We start from the raw sequence: 14,367 nt of genomic DNA, 5'->3' as shown, positions 1-14,367 counted from the left end.
TCAACGGTTAGTCAATTTTGTGTCCATCATCGTACCAATCACTGACGCTAAAGCTCCTAAATTATGGGCAGAGATTGGCACTGTCATGGATGGATCCCCATCTCCGGTAATGCCTTACGTACATATAATTAAGGTTTAATTTTTATTTATTTCATGTGAAAACTTATTATATAGGTCAATGTAATTTCAACTGGTTTATAAAAGGTTATTTTATACGTGTGTGTGTGTGTGTGTAAAAAAATAAATAAATATTTATGGTGATGAATGGAAGAAATTGAGTAAAGGGAAGGATATTAATTAATATTGGGTAAGTTTATGATAAAAGAGACAAGCATGTAATTATCAGTGACAACTGTATTTAATAGAATATTGATGTGCAAGATGGAATAATACAAGCACTAGCTCGCTTGCTCCATGCCTACCAGATTCCTGCACAACTAATACTCCTAAATACCAAGACAACCAATAACTACTAATTAACATGCATCCATCAACAACATGATCAATATCTGTAAATTGATAATGAGACACAAATTAAATCATATTTTGCCATGATATATATATAAATATATGAATTTTTTCGAATTTTGAAATATATATATATATATGTATAAAATTGATGAGAATATATAATTGGATTGTGAGGTTTCCAGAAAGACAAAGCACCAAGTACCCACCTACTCACATGTGTGCATTAATCATCACAACAAAACAATCCACCACACAAACACATATCCAGCTCCAAACTTGTCTCTTCCCCTGCTTCCAATTTTCCATTTGCATATAGGGGCTGTCGCCTCTGCCACTATATAAACATTTATTATTTATTTTCTTACAAATTAACATAATACTAATTTGCTGATCAAATATTCAAATTATATATATTGAGTATACGTAGGTGCATCGCATCAATCAAATGAATCACAAAATATATATATATATAGCATTAGGGGATTGTTACTTAGTGATTTTAAATTTGGGGAGCGTGTATTACTTATTTTATGAGGGACATATGCGCATTTAACCTCATTACTTTTAGTTGTAAATAAATTTATTGCAGGGATGTGGTTGTGGTTGTGGTTGTGTGAGATGATGGATAAGTCATAAGTGGGATTGCATTGCAAGACTCAACAAACTGCATTATAACCACGAAGAATATGGTACGCCTCAGATCTTAGCTGGCAGCTCATGTCTCTTCTTCCCCAATAACATGGGAGTTTGAACACACTTTTTCTTTTTCAAAACCCCTCAACTCTTTATTCCATCACCTAATTATGTCATTAATTCACCCAAATATTATTCTTATAATTTTACTGCTTCCCACATCTTTAGCCACACAACACAATTGAAATTGTAGCTTAACATATAGTTTTAGGTGGTTAGTTTTCCAGTCCTGAGAAAGATATATATTCCTTAACATACAAAATGGGAAAACTGCAATTTTGTTCCACTAACTTAGTGTAAGGAAATGAATAGATAAAGTGATTTTTTTAAGTTAGAAGTGACTAATACCAAACAAGCAAGGATAGGATGAATGAGATATTTGGAGTCACTTCAACTAAGCAAACAACACATAATTGCCAAATTTCACCCCTTTTTCGAATATTTTGAATCATGACAAGCTTGACTAGCTAGAGAGCCCAGTACATAGACACCTTCTGTCACTCCCCATATATCAATATCATCTTCATCAAATTCAATCATAATTTCACATCTTTACATGTATTTTACGAATTCATTTTGCTTAATTTCAAGTAAAGACTATAAATTTTATTTATCGAATATTATTAGTTAACAACTAACTCCCTCATACCTCAGTTTCTATATATACAACTATAAGCCTTGTACTGTGCCAGAGTTAAAACAGTCAAATTTTGTATTTTAACTCCACGCTTATCAAACTCGATCTACTAATTTTCTTGCCAGTATTTAACAAATTAAACTGTAATTTCCAAATAATAAAAATTGTATGGATTGTGGTTCAGATAAAGATTGGATCTGATCCAAGTAGGTAATAACCCAATATCCATCAAAATAAAGAGGACTGGATTTTGAAGTGCTGGCAAGGTTTACAACTTTCAGCCCAGACTACAGAAAAAGCCCATTTTAGAATAAAACAAATTGGATGAAATCAATCCCTAACATTACTACATCAAATCCTTCAAATAAACAAAGATTTTCTTATGTCACTCACTGTTTCTTGCACAAACTTGAAGGAAAACCCAAAAAATATGATGTAATTAGAATTGGATCAAGTTGTTGGGGCTCTAGCTCTACTACCCGCTCTGTTCTTCCTTCTCTTCCAAATTACATAGTATCCAACTCCTCCCAACACAACAACAATAATGAATCCATCAACAACCCCTACCACTATTATCACCCATTTCTTTACCCCAGAATTCCTACCTTCACCATCATTTCTTCCCTTTCCCACCTTAACCATGTATCTACTAATCCTGTTTCCTTTTTCAACTTGTCTCATTCCCCTCGCTATGTTATATACAAAACAATCTCCTGAATTCCTCTTCTCCTCATCCTCTACATACTCTGCTGCAGCACAACTACAATCTTCCAAGCAAAACTCCGCACATTCTTCTTTACCAACATTACCTTTATGCGAAACGCTCCTTAGTACACTCATTACCCCTTGTAACTCCACCATTTCTGCCTGCCTCTTCCCACATAGCCCCTCAAGATTTTCATTTCTGCATTCAGATTGAAGCATGAGACGGATGCACGAGCACGAACCTGATGAAGTACAAATTCCATAGGGTTTACAAGCCAGAGGAAGATCGCAAGTTTGGTTGAGTGCTTGATATGAAGCTTCAAACTTTTCCTTCTCTTCCGAGTAATGGTAGAGTCTCAAGTTACCTGTACTGTTCTCTAGTGCCAGGAACCGTAGAGCCTCCGGCCCTGCTGATCTAATCTGATCAAATCTGTGGTCCCCATTGAATATCTCCAGCCCATTAGAAGTCAGCTGTACAAATGTGATATTTTGCTTGCTGGAAGGCTGATATTCCCAGTAAGAATACTTCCACTTGCCAAAATTCAAATACAACGCAATCTTGTCGTTCTGAATTTCCAGAGAATAGAACAATGTTGAGTTGAGAGGGAAAGAAGTTAATCGAGTCTGTGAACTTAGTCTCTGGCCCCAGAGCATAATATCAGTAGGAAAATTGAAAGTTTGCCATTTTATGAAGTCGAGGGCATCAACTAGAACTAGATTGCCTGTCCTTAGTAAGTTTAGCCTCTGCAGCAGTAGCATAAATCAATCTAAACATTAGTTACATAACTAGTTAGAATAAGATGGTCTAATGAAGAGTTGAACATCGAATTACCTTAACGCCTTGTCCTGAAGTTCCACTCCTCCACCCAACAAATTCTTTCTCACCCTTCAATCTTAAGTCTCCTGAATCCGTCAGCTCAAGCACACATTTCTCAGTGGTGTAGAATCTTGATAAATGGCCAGAACTCCATACTCTGACACCTCCAAGGAAAACATCGAGTGAACACGAGTACTTTTCATTGACGGCTTCCACACTGATTGCTGCTCTGAAATGTGGCACCGTTTGTTCTGTTTCCATTAGAAATGCTCTTCCCAGGAACCCTTTTGCGTATTCAGTAGGAATAGCAAGAGTCACTCGGTATCCAATGTGAATATCTGATTCAGAAAAGGCCTGATGAGCTAAAAGGTTTATGAGTAAAACAAACACATAGATTTTCATATCAAGTGTCAATTTGTTTTCACTTATCTTCTCTGATATTGAGGCAGTAAGCTATGGTTTCTCAGGTGGTCTTCCATGGAGAAAAGTTTGACAGGAGCATTATGAGGCAGCATTAGTACTCCAACCCACTCCTTAAAAGCTACCCATCTACTTAATTTATTTTGCATATGCATGATTTGTGGACTTACACCCTGTAATGAACATTATGTCAACCAATTGTTACTTATATCTTGATGTGATGTCCCAACATATTACAAGAATTTTCAGACATGTACAAAGCTGAGAGCTCCAACTCTCAAATGAGCAGACTTCCAACTAAAAACACCTTCAACATAAATAAATATAAATTACTGATTTTGCATATTCCCCAAATTATTATGATCTTCTCACTTTGTCATGTTAAAAACCTAGTTTTTGCATTAAATTAAACTATTCCAAAATGTCTATTTCTTTTTTCCCTATATTTTTTTATTAGAGATAAATGGTTAAATTAATGATGATGTTGGAGTGTGATTAATAGCACCAGCGATAGTAAATAGTCGTAGGAGTGAGTGACGCTGCCATTTTCAGTATCAAGTAGTAATGAGAGTAGGTGGCGATGTGGATGGTATCATCACTCATCAGTCATCAGGGTCCTCAGACAGACACTATCCTTTTAGCTTTTGTTTGGGGCACCAAAATTAGTGCTTTTGCTCCTTTTTCAGTGGGAGGCATGCGATTGCGATTGAGAATGCGATGCTACGTGGATGATGCTTATCTCACGTATCAATGACGTGGGTGTATGTGGTTTTGTCTTGATTACATATTACTTTGTACTAAATCATCAAAAATCATGCTTTATTATTTTGTCATTTAATTAGCAGTAGTAATAATTTTCTATAAGATCAGTGCTGATGGCTTCAAGTAATGGGCCACACTTGCAATGAATCAGGGTCCCATGAACAGGGTGCAAGTTGAAAGATTCGAAAAGATCAAGAAAATATGTCCCGACTAGAATCAGCTCCTACGGTCTTTGTAAATTACAGTAAATGATAAGGACGGAATATTGCTTTGGAATGTTTTATTCACAGTTAATCGTTTTAAATTCTTGAATACATAGATTTCAAGATTCAAGCAAATACAAATATACAGGGTATCTGGGTTCTGTGGGATGATGGAAGTCGCTTCAGTGACGAGCGGCAGTAATGTATTGACCAAAAGTAGTGGTAATTAACTTAAGCGACGACTTTAATTGGGATCCTACGCTAATTTTTCTGTCTCCAATAAACGCATCGGTTCAAATTCTTGGCTTCGAAAGCAGAGCAAGACTCTTGATCTTCTTTCTTCATATTCTGTGATGATTATATTACAGGTGCAAAGAAGAGGATTTTAACATTTAAGTAGTCTGGGAAGCCACTCTACAACTCATGCAATTAGGAGCCTACCGTACAACCTTAACAGCAGCACCGTTGTCCTCAGTATTCAGGGGGAAGATGATGAATAGAGGCATTAAATCAAGAGCTGATGGGAATTCTGTGAATTCCAAGAATAACGTGAGATTCTTTATCCCTTTTCTCTCTTTATGTGGTATATGTCGAAGTTGTGAATGGGCAATTTATCAAACATCTAATGTGCAAGATAGAATGGTAAAGTAGAATTTGCTGTGCTTCAAATATTTGTGAAACTTGGATGAATTATGAACTTTACTTTCTGAGTGTTACTTCGCAGAGTATTTGATAGTTTAAATATGTAAAAGTATCATTCCTTTTGAGTAGGTGTTCTGCTTCTGCGAAATAGAGTTTCGGGACTGTTCTCGTAATCATTTATACAGTTTTTGGTGCTACTCAATCGATTGTGATAATTGAATTTGCTGTAATGTTTCACAAGTTATTGGGTTTGGTCTGATTGCAGTCTCAGTTTTAAGGTGTCGGTTTAAAATTTCAGACCAGCATTCGCGTACTTAATCTTTTCAAGATATTGTCATTCTGTGAATTTCTAAAGAACAATGTCTTAAGAGTGATTTATCCTAATCAATGCTGCAGTTGACAGACCATGAAAGTGGACAGCCGCAGGTTTGGAGTACATCAAAATCTGGTTATGAAGAGGAATTTCCTTCACTTTCTGTTAGTAATAGGAGAACAAGAATAGACCTGGGAACTCATTGCCAACCGAAGTGGAGGAAGGTGGTCGATAACGTTGATAAATTGCAAATCGAACCATCAACTTCGATAAGCCACCAGGATGATACCTTCTTGCCCACCAGCTTCGGGAAGAAGCCCTTACCATCTTCTTCTAGAAATCCAATGCTTCGCCAAACTTATCATGAAAATGGAGAGGGGAAGAGAAGGTCAACATTCTCCAAGGGGACTGCGATTGATGAACCTTTTGATATATGCATCTCTGAAGCCAGAGAATACAATCCTCTCACAGGGCAGGTGTTGAGACCTGGAATGGTATTATTCAAGAATTATATACCCTTGTCTGAGCAGGTATTCCTCTAAACTGGATGTGTAATCAAGATTTTGCACTTTGTTTTGCTGAGCAAATTGATACCTGCAAAATCTTTTCTTGAACTTCTAGTAGTGTGATATTGAGCTGTTCGTGCCCTTCTTGCAGGTGAAGATTGTAAACAGATGTCGAGAGTTGGGTTGTGGACCCGGTGGATTTTACCGTCCTGGTTATGATGATGGTGCAAAACTGCGCCTTTACATGATGTGTCTTGGTCTAGATTGGAATCCACAAACCAGAAAATACGGGGAAAGACGGCACCATGATCAGGTTGCCGCCCCTGGTATTCCTCATGAGTTTACTTCATTAGTCAGGAGAGTACTTGATGATTCCCATACTCTGATCAAAAGAGTCTTGAAGACGGAAAATGTTGAGGACGTACTTCCTGCAATTTCTCCAGACTTGTGTATTGTCAATTTCTATACCACTAACGGGAGACTTGGTCTTCATCAGGTTCGTAGTGAATCAGACAGTACTCCCCAATCTCATGCAAATCTTGTCAAATTGAAATACATATCTGGTGGTTATTGAACTGAACATTGTTATATAAATGCTAATGTTGACTATATGGAGATTGATATATATGCTTTTGCATCATTGACAGAAAGGTCCTTTTATTATCTTGTGTCATCAGTTGATGTACGTTGCCGACAGATTTTTCTCTCAGAATTCTGATTCACATATTGATGTACAAATTATGATATCATCCTTCACACAGGATACTGACGAGAGCCCAGATAGTCTTCTGAAAGGTTTTCCTGTTGTTTCAGTATCTATTGGTGATTCAGCAGAGTTCTTATATGGTGATCAGAGAGATGTTGGCAAGGCCGAGTCAGTCTTACTAAAATCAGGTGATGTGCTGATATTTGGTGGAGAATCAAGGCGTATTTTTCATGGAGTGAAAACTATTATCCCTGATACAGCTCCTCACGCCTTGCTGGATGCTACAAAACTTCGACCTGGTCGACTCAACCTTACCTTCAGAAAATACTAAAACTCTTCTGTTTTAGCTCAAATTTGATGTTTATTTTTCTCAATTTTGACTCATTTTATGGTTGGATTATAATTTATTAAATTCGTTGGACTCTTGAGAAATTCAATTTTGAAACCCTCGAAGTTGTGTAACCTTTTTAACTCCTGTGGGAGCCCATACCATTGTTATTATCGCATTTTCTTGGATCTTGATGTCGAAAACGTTGAGTAATCCTATGTTTTTATTTACAAGCAAACATTACGTTAATCGACAGGCAACAGTCCCTAGTTGATATATGTTAATGAAGATAAAATATGCGGATGTACAGGAAATAGTCCTTATCCCCAGACCCATTGAACGTATATGTTAAATAATGTCGCTGATGAAGGCAACATATTTTATCATATATGGCATTTCAGAGTTGATCATTAGTTGGACTCTACTTCAATCTAATCAAAATGCATACCCATTACCCCCTACTCCTACTACTAATAATCTTATTCCCAATGCACAATCATTGTAATTTAAACCAACAACTTAGCATCCATGCACTTGTTTCTTCTTGATGGGGATGCTGAATCACTATCCAAAGAGTTCAAAAAACAAAATCATCCAATTTCTCCAATCAAATTTACCCTCTTCAACAAAATATTGAAATTGGTTACACTTAATAAATAACATGCAACACGGAGTGATGGATGCGTCCATTGTTGATTTGATTCCATCTCACCAAGACGTGACTCAAGTTGATGAGTGGAGAAGTGGGAATCCTACAACGCATGCATCCAACTTCCTATAAATCCATTGCTTGTTTTTCGTAGCAACAATCGGCTTTGTACAGTACAGTCATCATAGTTATCATTATCTCTCACACAATATTGTAATAACAATTCTAAGCTGATTATAATATTAGTCGAAATCAAACCACCACCACAAATTCTCTCCACCTTAAACAACTATTTTCCCTCCATTGATTGGACTTTCTTTTTCCCAGGTTTGGTATTTACGGACAAAAACATTAAAAAGCAAACCAAGTTAATTGCCTGGAATATATATTGCAGTTGCAGGTGGTACACAACTCCAGCCAGATTCATTGACAAGATCATTTAACTCTTTGCCTTTAGCATCATTCATTCTTATCACACTTGTTCACAACCATCAACACCATTAATCCCAACTTAGCTTCTAAACTTCAATCACATTTTATTTTGAAATTTTTTTCTTTAAGATATTCTTTTAGGAATATTCCTAAAAACTCTTTTTTGGTCTTACAATTATTATACTATTTTTGCTTGCTCATATTATATTTAGTTATTATTTTTAAGAAAGATTATGCGTTTGAATTTTATGAAATGTAGACATATAATCTGTTTTAATGAAAGTTTCTCATTTATTTGTTTTATTTAAACACGTTAGTTGATTTTTAAATATTCATGTACGAGGCTGGGTTGTAGTTGGAAAGGAAATGGTAATCTTAATAATCATCAAATCTTTTCGTCATCTTCCTATTGTGGAATAGATTACCTAATTACTACACTTAATCCCCTTATATTGAATTGAAAATTATGGAATTACTAATCCAAAAACCCATAAATAAATAATGTACCATGTAAAGCAGGCGTATGAAAAGGAAACTAGATATGCGGATGTCTATATATACACACCCTTCCCATACTTCAGACACCGTTTCGGTTTTTGTTGATCATTAATTCCTACTCCGTTCCACTCTCTCTTTCATGTTCAAATCTTCTATATAATCCACCTCGTAAATAGGCATATATCTTTCGACGACGTACGCTGGTTCTTTTGAAAACCAAGGAAGATGAAAAGGGTTGTGATGAGAAGAGCATTATTGGAATCCATACATTTCCGGGCCTGTGGACGTCGGTATAATTCCCAGACAGCCGATGCATGTTCTGCTGCAAAGGAAGTCGACATATTCCCTCAAATGCCTCCTTTCGACTACACTCCGCCGCCGTACGCGGGTCCCACCGCCGCTGAAATCTTGGCGAAGCGAAAAGAATTTCTCAGCCCTTCTATGTTTTACTTGTACAAAAAACCTGTGAGTCATATACTCATGGCCCATCTCTTTTTCAATACTATGAATACGTTTTTAACATGCATAGTTGAAAATCTTGCCTGATTGATGCACTTCCTTGTTTCTTTTGTTGCTAATGTGAAAATCAATGGTATGGGAACGATATCTTCTTGTCACAATTTGGAAAAAGATTGTTACAACATAAAATCAGGGATAATAGGTTTTACTTGGTTTAATATGTGAAGTATGTTGCAAAGATAGGAAGTAATGATTTTTTCCCCTCTGATCATGTAATAAGTTTTGAGGGATGTAATTTTAAACAGGTGAACATTGTCCATGGCAAGAAGCAGTACTTGTTTGATGAAAACGGACGCAGATACCTTGATGCTTTTGGCGGTATTGCGACAGTGTGTTGTGGGCATTGTCACCCTGATGTGGTTAAGGCCATTGTCAATCAAACAGAAACCCTACAACACTCCACTATTCTATACCTCAATCATGCAATTGCTGATTTTGCTGAGGCTTTGGCTTCCAAGCTACCTGGTGATCTGAAAGTGAGCTCTGATTCTTTGATGCCTTGATGGGGAAACTAGGATTTTCTGAATAAGTTGGACTGATATACTTGGATTAATTGATATGTAGGTTGTTTTCTTTACCAATTCGGGGACGGAGGCAAATGAATTGGCAATGATGATGGCTCGATTATACACGGGTTGTCATGATATTATATCACTAAGAAATGCTTATCATGGAAATGCAGCTGGAACTATGGGGGCGACAGCACAATCGAATTGGAAATTCAATGTTGTCCAGGTGCACATCATTTGAAGAATCATAATCATTTCAATTTCTTTTTTTACTTGCCAAGTTATATGATTTTTAATCCACTTTAAAAGTTAGAGGGGCTAAATTTCGCAATTATTTAATGATTAAGGATATCGTTGTAGACGGTTTTTGCACAACTCTTATCTCTTGTTCATAAATTCATGATGGATCTGATTCTTTTAGCAAAACCATTCACTAATGTTGTGGGGCTAAGCTGTATAATACAACCACTCATCTATTTTCTGGACTGAAGGGAATAAGATGTCTTTGTTTGTGCTTGTTTACCTAATCTATAAGCAGAAATTCTATTGTTTGGGACAAGCATAGAATAGGAATACACCAAGAGTACATCATAGAAGACCTCTTTTCCTTACTTCTTTTTCCAACTTCACGTTCTAATTGATTTCTTGAACAGAGTGGTGTGCATCATGCCATGAATCCAGATCCATACAGAGGTCTCTTTGGTTCGGATGGTGAAGAGTACGCAAAGGACGTCCAAGATCTAATTCAATTTGGAACATCTGGTCATGTCGCTGCCTTCATATCCGAAGCCATACAGGTGGCTAATCACATGCTATTGTTTCTGCTGTATTTATATATCATGTCAGCCAAGATAAGTTTTACATGCATTCTCATATTAAACGCCTCTTTTTGCAACAGGGTGTTGGCGGAATTGTTGAGTTAGCTTCAGGTTACTTACCAGCTGTATATAACAGCATCAGAAAAGCAGGAGGTCTTTGTATTGCAGATGAGGTTCAGTCTGGATTTGCTCGAACTGGAAGCCATTTTTGGGGATTTGAAACGCAAGGTGTTGTGCCTGACATTGTCACGATGGCAAAGGTTAACAATTTAACTACCTGCCTTATGAGTCATTATGTCTCGAGTAATGCATCTACCCATTGTGATGCATAGCTATGGAATTCATTGGAAGAGAAATTTGACTCATTTTTAAATTACAGGGAATTGGGAACGGAATACCCCTTGGTGCTGTAGTGACTACTCCAAAGATTGCTGAAGTCTTGACCCGGAGAAGTTACTTCAACACTTTTGGAGGAAACCCTGTGTGCACTGCAGCAGGACTTGCTGTACTTAGAGTAATTGAGAGAGAAAATCTTCAGGACAATGCTCACGTAGTTGGTTCCTATCTAAAAGAGCGCCTCAATGATCTCAAGGAGAAGCATGAAAGTAAAGCTATCTCTTCATTTAATATTATCCATCGAGCTGCAAGCAATTTCTTTATAGATCCTTATTATGTATCTTCACACTTTATGCATAGTGAGCAGCAATCATCTACTGACCCTTTTCCCCTTCTTGGATATCTATGTGTGTAGTTATCGGTGATGTTAGGGGAAGAGGACTAATGCTAGGGGTTGAACTAGTCACCGACCGCCAACTTAAAACTCCTGCAAAGGTCGAAATTCTGCAAGTGATGGATCAAATGAAAGGTACCATTTCTATTATTGATTTCAGGCTCATGAAAGTCAACCGTATGACACAAGTGGCTTTTGTTTGATCATCAGATATGGGAGTTTTGGTCGGAAAAGGAGGATTCTATGGAAATGTATTCAGAATTACACCTCCACTCTGCTTCAGCCGGGAGGATGCTGGTAAGCTCTTATGCAGAGGCATCAATAGGAATTCACATTGATCTTGATTGCTAATTTTCATGTTATAAATCTGCTAATTCCACTTTGTTGATTGCTTTCACTACAGACTTTCTGGTGGATGCCATGGACTATGCAATCTCCAAGTTGTGAAGTGGCAATCAACACTTGAGGAACACTTATTAATCGTCATGTACACAATAAAATGTTCATGCCGCACTATGCATCCTAGTTCCAAAAATGAACGTGCTATTCTATTAAATGTATAGCCAGCCATTTTGTGTTTTAGTTCCTATCTTAAACATGTAAAATGAAAGAAAACCTGGAAATTATTAGCACATCTGGAGTATGAAAGTCTACCGACAATGACTCTGAAGCTTGTTCGTGTAATTATTTAGTCTAGTGCCTCTTGGATTTGCAGGAGAGACGTAAGTCAAACTGAATACGTTAGACATCGAGAAGCTTAATCAATATTAGGCCATCATATTACCCTTTTTGAAACAAGTACTTTTAAGGCAATAGCATCAAGAAATTTGTTTGTTTTCTCTGCCATTACTGAAGATAAATATAACGCAAGTATCACCAGAGTAATTTTACACATAATCGCCAAGAAGGCACCTAAAATCACTTATCAAACAGCAGAATAGTTGAGCAGATTATCTGTTTCACAATTATTTGATCTTGAGTACCAAAAATCAAACAACAGAAAATGTGAAATCTCAACTTACATTGATATTGAAGAAAAATATTCTACCCATCATAATAACGAAAAGTCGATGATCTAGGTGAGTAGCGGCCTGAAAATGCGTCCGACGACCTTCCTGGAAATGAGACTGTAAATTGAACAATAGAATTAAGCACCGAAACGATGTTGACCACCACAAAAGTGAGTTCACGATAAACGCTCATGGACTTCCTCAACACAACATGCATCAATGCAGATAATGCATCCGCAAAAATTCTTGCCATTTTGATCTTATGGCATGAAAAACCTTTGGATGCAATCCACCAGTTGACATTATATATATGATGTGATTAAAAATGAATTATTAAACAACACTATGAATACATCAAGCAACCATACAGTTACTGAAATGCCCTTTGTTTTCTCAGCTTTGGCTTGATCCAAAAAGATGGAGATCTTCATACCTATTCAAAGTAAGTTAAAAAGGAGAATATCTACATTTTAATAGTTGAATCCTAACTTACCTGGAGAAGCTATTACCAGAGTGAGAGGTGAAGAATGAGTTTTTACTTGAGGCTCTAAACAGGGGTAGGAATGTCATTGGGAGAGTAGTATTGTACTTGAGTGATGAGGACATAATGTGCTCATCCAAACCTGGACTATGCTCTTCCATAACCTCCTTCACATTTATTTGCATCAAATATGTCGACATACACATCACTAAAATATTAATTAATTCCATTTCGTCCTCATCTCATGGAACTGACTGTAGTAGATTCAACTCTCTAATATGTGTAGTATAATAATAACAATGCCACCAGGAATGAATGAATTCACCTCCTTCCAATAAAAATATAATCCTCTCTGTTTTTATTAAATAATTAGGAATGTGGAGATGAATGCCATTATTGCCTGTCAAGCGCCAATTTCTCCATACATTTTGCCAACCAACAACGTTTTCAAGTTATATCTGATGATGATAGGATGCTATAGCCTGTAAAGAACATCATAAATTAATATGAATGTGTGTGTGCGTGTCTGTCTTTCTGGAGATCTTTCATGGCCCTTCATTTGGTTGCCAGAATCCAACTTTTATTATATTGTCTGCACAAAACCCTTCAATTATCTACTCTCTTAGCCCCATTCATCAAACCCATTCAACCATTGTTGCATTTTTCTTTCGCCTTGTTCATTCCATTTTCAATAAATGTATAGTAGGATGATTGTTTTATTTTAAATGTTTCAAATCCAACGCTACGTGTAAAATCAATCTTTTGCTTATTTTGGTAAGTAATTCATATCGAGCTTTTTCACTTTAATTTCCTTGTAAGTGGAGGGACATATTATTAAAAAAATTACCAAAATTATATGAGTTTGTACAAATTTTTAACGGACTTAATGCAAAATCAACACGAATTACCAAAGTGAATAGTGTATCTATAGAGATAAATATGCCGTAAATAGTTGCTATAATTACATAATAATATTATTGTCTCTTTATTAGCATTGTGGTTCTGGATGTTTTGTGGCAGGATAATGATGTCTTACCCAACACAAAATAGCTGCAAACGATATGTTGCCAGCATTACTCGTGATCAAAGTGTAGGCTATTGCATTCCTATGTTTCATTCCAATGCTATGTTTGGAGTTGACTACAACTTCCATTGAATAAATTAGTTTAGCCTTGTAACTTTTTTTATATCCAACTAACCACACAATTCATTTAGAGTTATACTAATGTTTAATCAACAAGCATACTTTTCGGCTGCTAATTTAGCACTTTGTGTCTATTAGAAAGTAATACTACAAACTCAAGTTATGCTTGAATTAAAAAATTAAAAAAAAGGAAGAGATGGTTCATTAACTTTTAACTAAACGATATTTATCGTTAAAATCAGCACCGATCAGTTGTACCAACTCTTCTTCTTTATTTATTGCATTTTGAAAGTAGCATATAAATAACAATATCGATAATTTTATAATAATTATCGATAACAATCAGATTCGTACAATAATAATTAGAATAAATA

General features: G+C 36.3%; 3 protein-coding genes and 1 long non-coding RNA gene across 9 annotated transcripts; 2 read left to right on the top strand and 2 right to left on the bottom strand.

The window, feature by feature from the left end:
- Positions 1-2,025: 2,025 nt before the first annotated feature.
- Positions 2,026-3,792, bottom strand: LOC105174639 (D-mannose binding lectin protein with Apple-like carbohydrate-binding domain-containing protein). The gene is made up of 2 exons (XM_011096804.3): positions 3,339-3,792; positions 2,026-3,250 (listed from the first exon to the last, which is right to left on the bottom strand). Exons 1-2 carry the CDS (start codon positions 3,723-3,725, stop codon positions 2,252-2,254), a joined length of 1,386 nt encoding a protein of 461 aa, XP_011095106.1. The 5' UTR covers positions 3,726-3,792; the 3' UTR covers positions 2,026-2,251.
- On the top strand, positions 2,884-7,337 carry LOC105174637 (2-oxoglutarate-dependent dioxygenase family protein). 5 transcript variants are annotated; one of them, XM_088875749.1, is made up of 5 exons: positions 2,884-3,022; positions 5,077-5,257; positions 5,747-6,193; positions 6,321-6,665; positions 6,817-7,337. In XM_088875749.1, the coding sequence occupies exons 2-5, from the start codon at positions 5,132-5,134 to the stop codon at positions 7,204-7,206; spliced, it is 1,308 nt and encodes a 435-aa protein (XP_088731875.1). In that variant the 5' UTR covers positions 2,884-3,022; positions 5,077-5,131; the 3' UTR covers positions 7,207-7,337. The 5 variants fall into 5 exon arrangements, with proteins under 5 accessions (XP_088731875.1, XP_011095103.1, XP_088731876.1 ...); XM_011096801.3 differs by lacking the exon at positions 2,884-3,022 and adding an exon at positions 4,371-4,930; XM_088875750.1 differs by lacking the exon at positions 2,884-3,022 and having other exon boundaries at positions 4,371-5,257; positions 6,931-7,337.
- A 1,400-nt stretch (positions 7,338-8,737) lies between these two features.
- PYD4 (PYRIMIDINE 4) lies at positions 8,738-12,028 on the top strand. The gene is made up of 9 exons (XM_011096800.3): positions 8,738-9,247; positions 9,547-9,777; positions 9,866-10,036; positions 10,464-10,607; positions 10,709-10,888; positions 11,008-11,233; positions 11,380-11,493; positions 11,569-11,655; positions 11,762-12,028. Exons 1-9 carry the CDS (start codon positions 9,008-9,010, stop codon positions 11,803-11,805), a joined length of 1,437 nt encoding a protein of 478 aa, XP_011095102.1. The 5' UTR covers positions 8,738-9,007; the 3' UTR covers positions 11,806-12,028.
- Positions 10,494-12,855, bottom strand: LOC148785152 (uncharacterized). 2 transcript variants are annotated; one of them, XR_016062845.1, is made up of 3 exons: positions 12,381-12,855; positions 10,749-10,865; positions 10,494-10,634 (listed from the first exon to the last, which is right to left on the bottom strand). It is a non-coding gene; the product is annotated as an uncharacterized LOC148785152 (long non-coding RNA). The 2 variants fall into 2 exon arrangements; XR_016062846.1 differs by having other exon boundaries at positions 10,499-10,631.
- Positions 12,856-14,367: the final 1,512 nt, after the last annotated feature.

This window comes from Sesamum indicum, linkage group LG11, assembly GCF_026168435.1.
Source record: "Sesamum indicum cultivar Baizhima isolate 11 linkage group LG11, ASM2616843v1, whole genome shotgun sequence".
Taxonomy (NCBI): domain Eukaryota; kingdom Viridiplantae; phylum Streptophyta; class Magnoliopsida; order Lamiales; family Pedaliaceae; genus Sesamum; species Sesamum indicum.
Note: the sequence above shows the minus strand (reverse complement) of the source record. Positions and strands in the feature narration are given on the sequence as shown.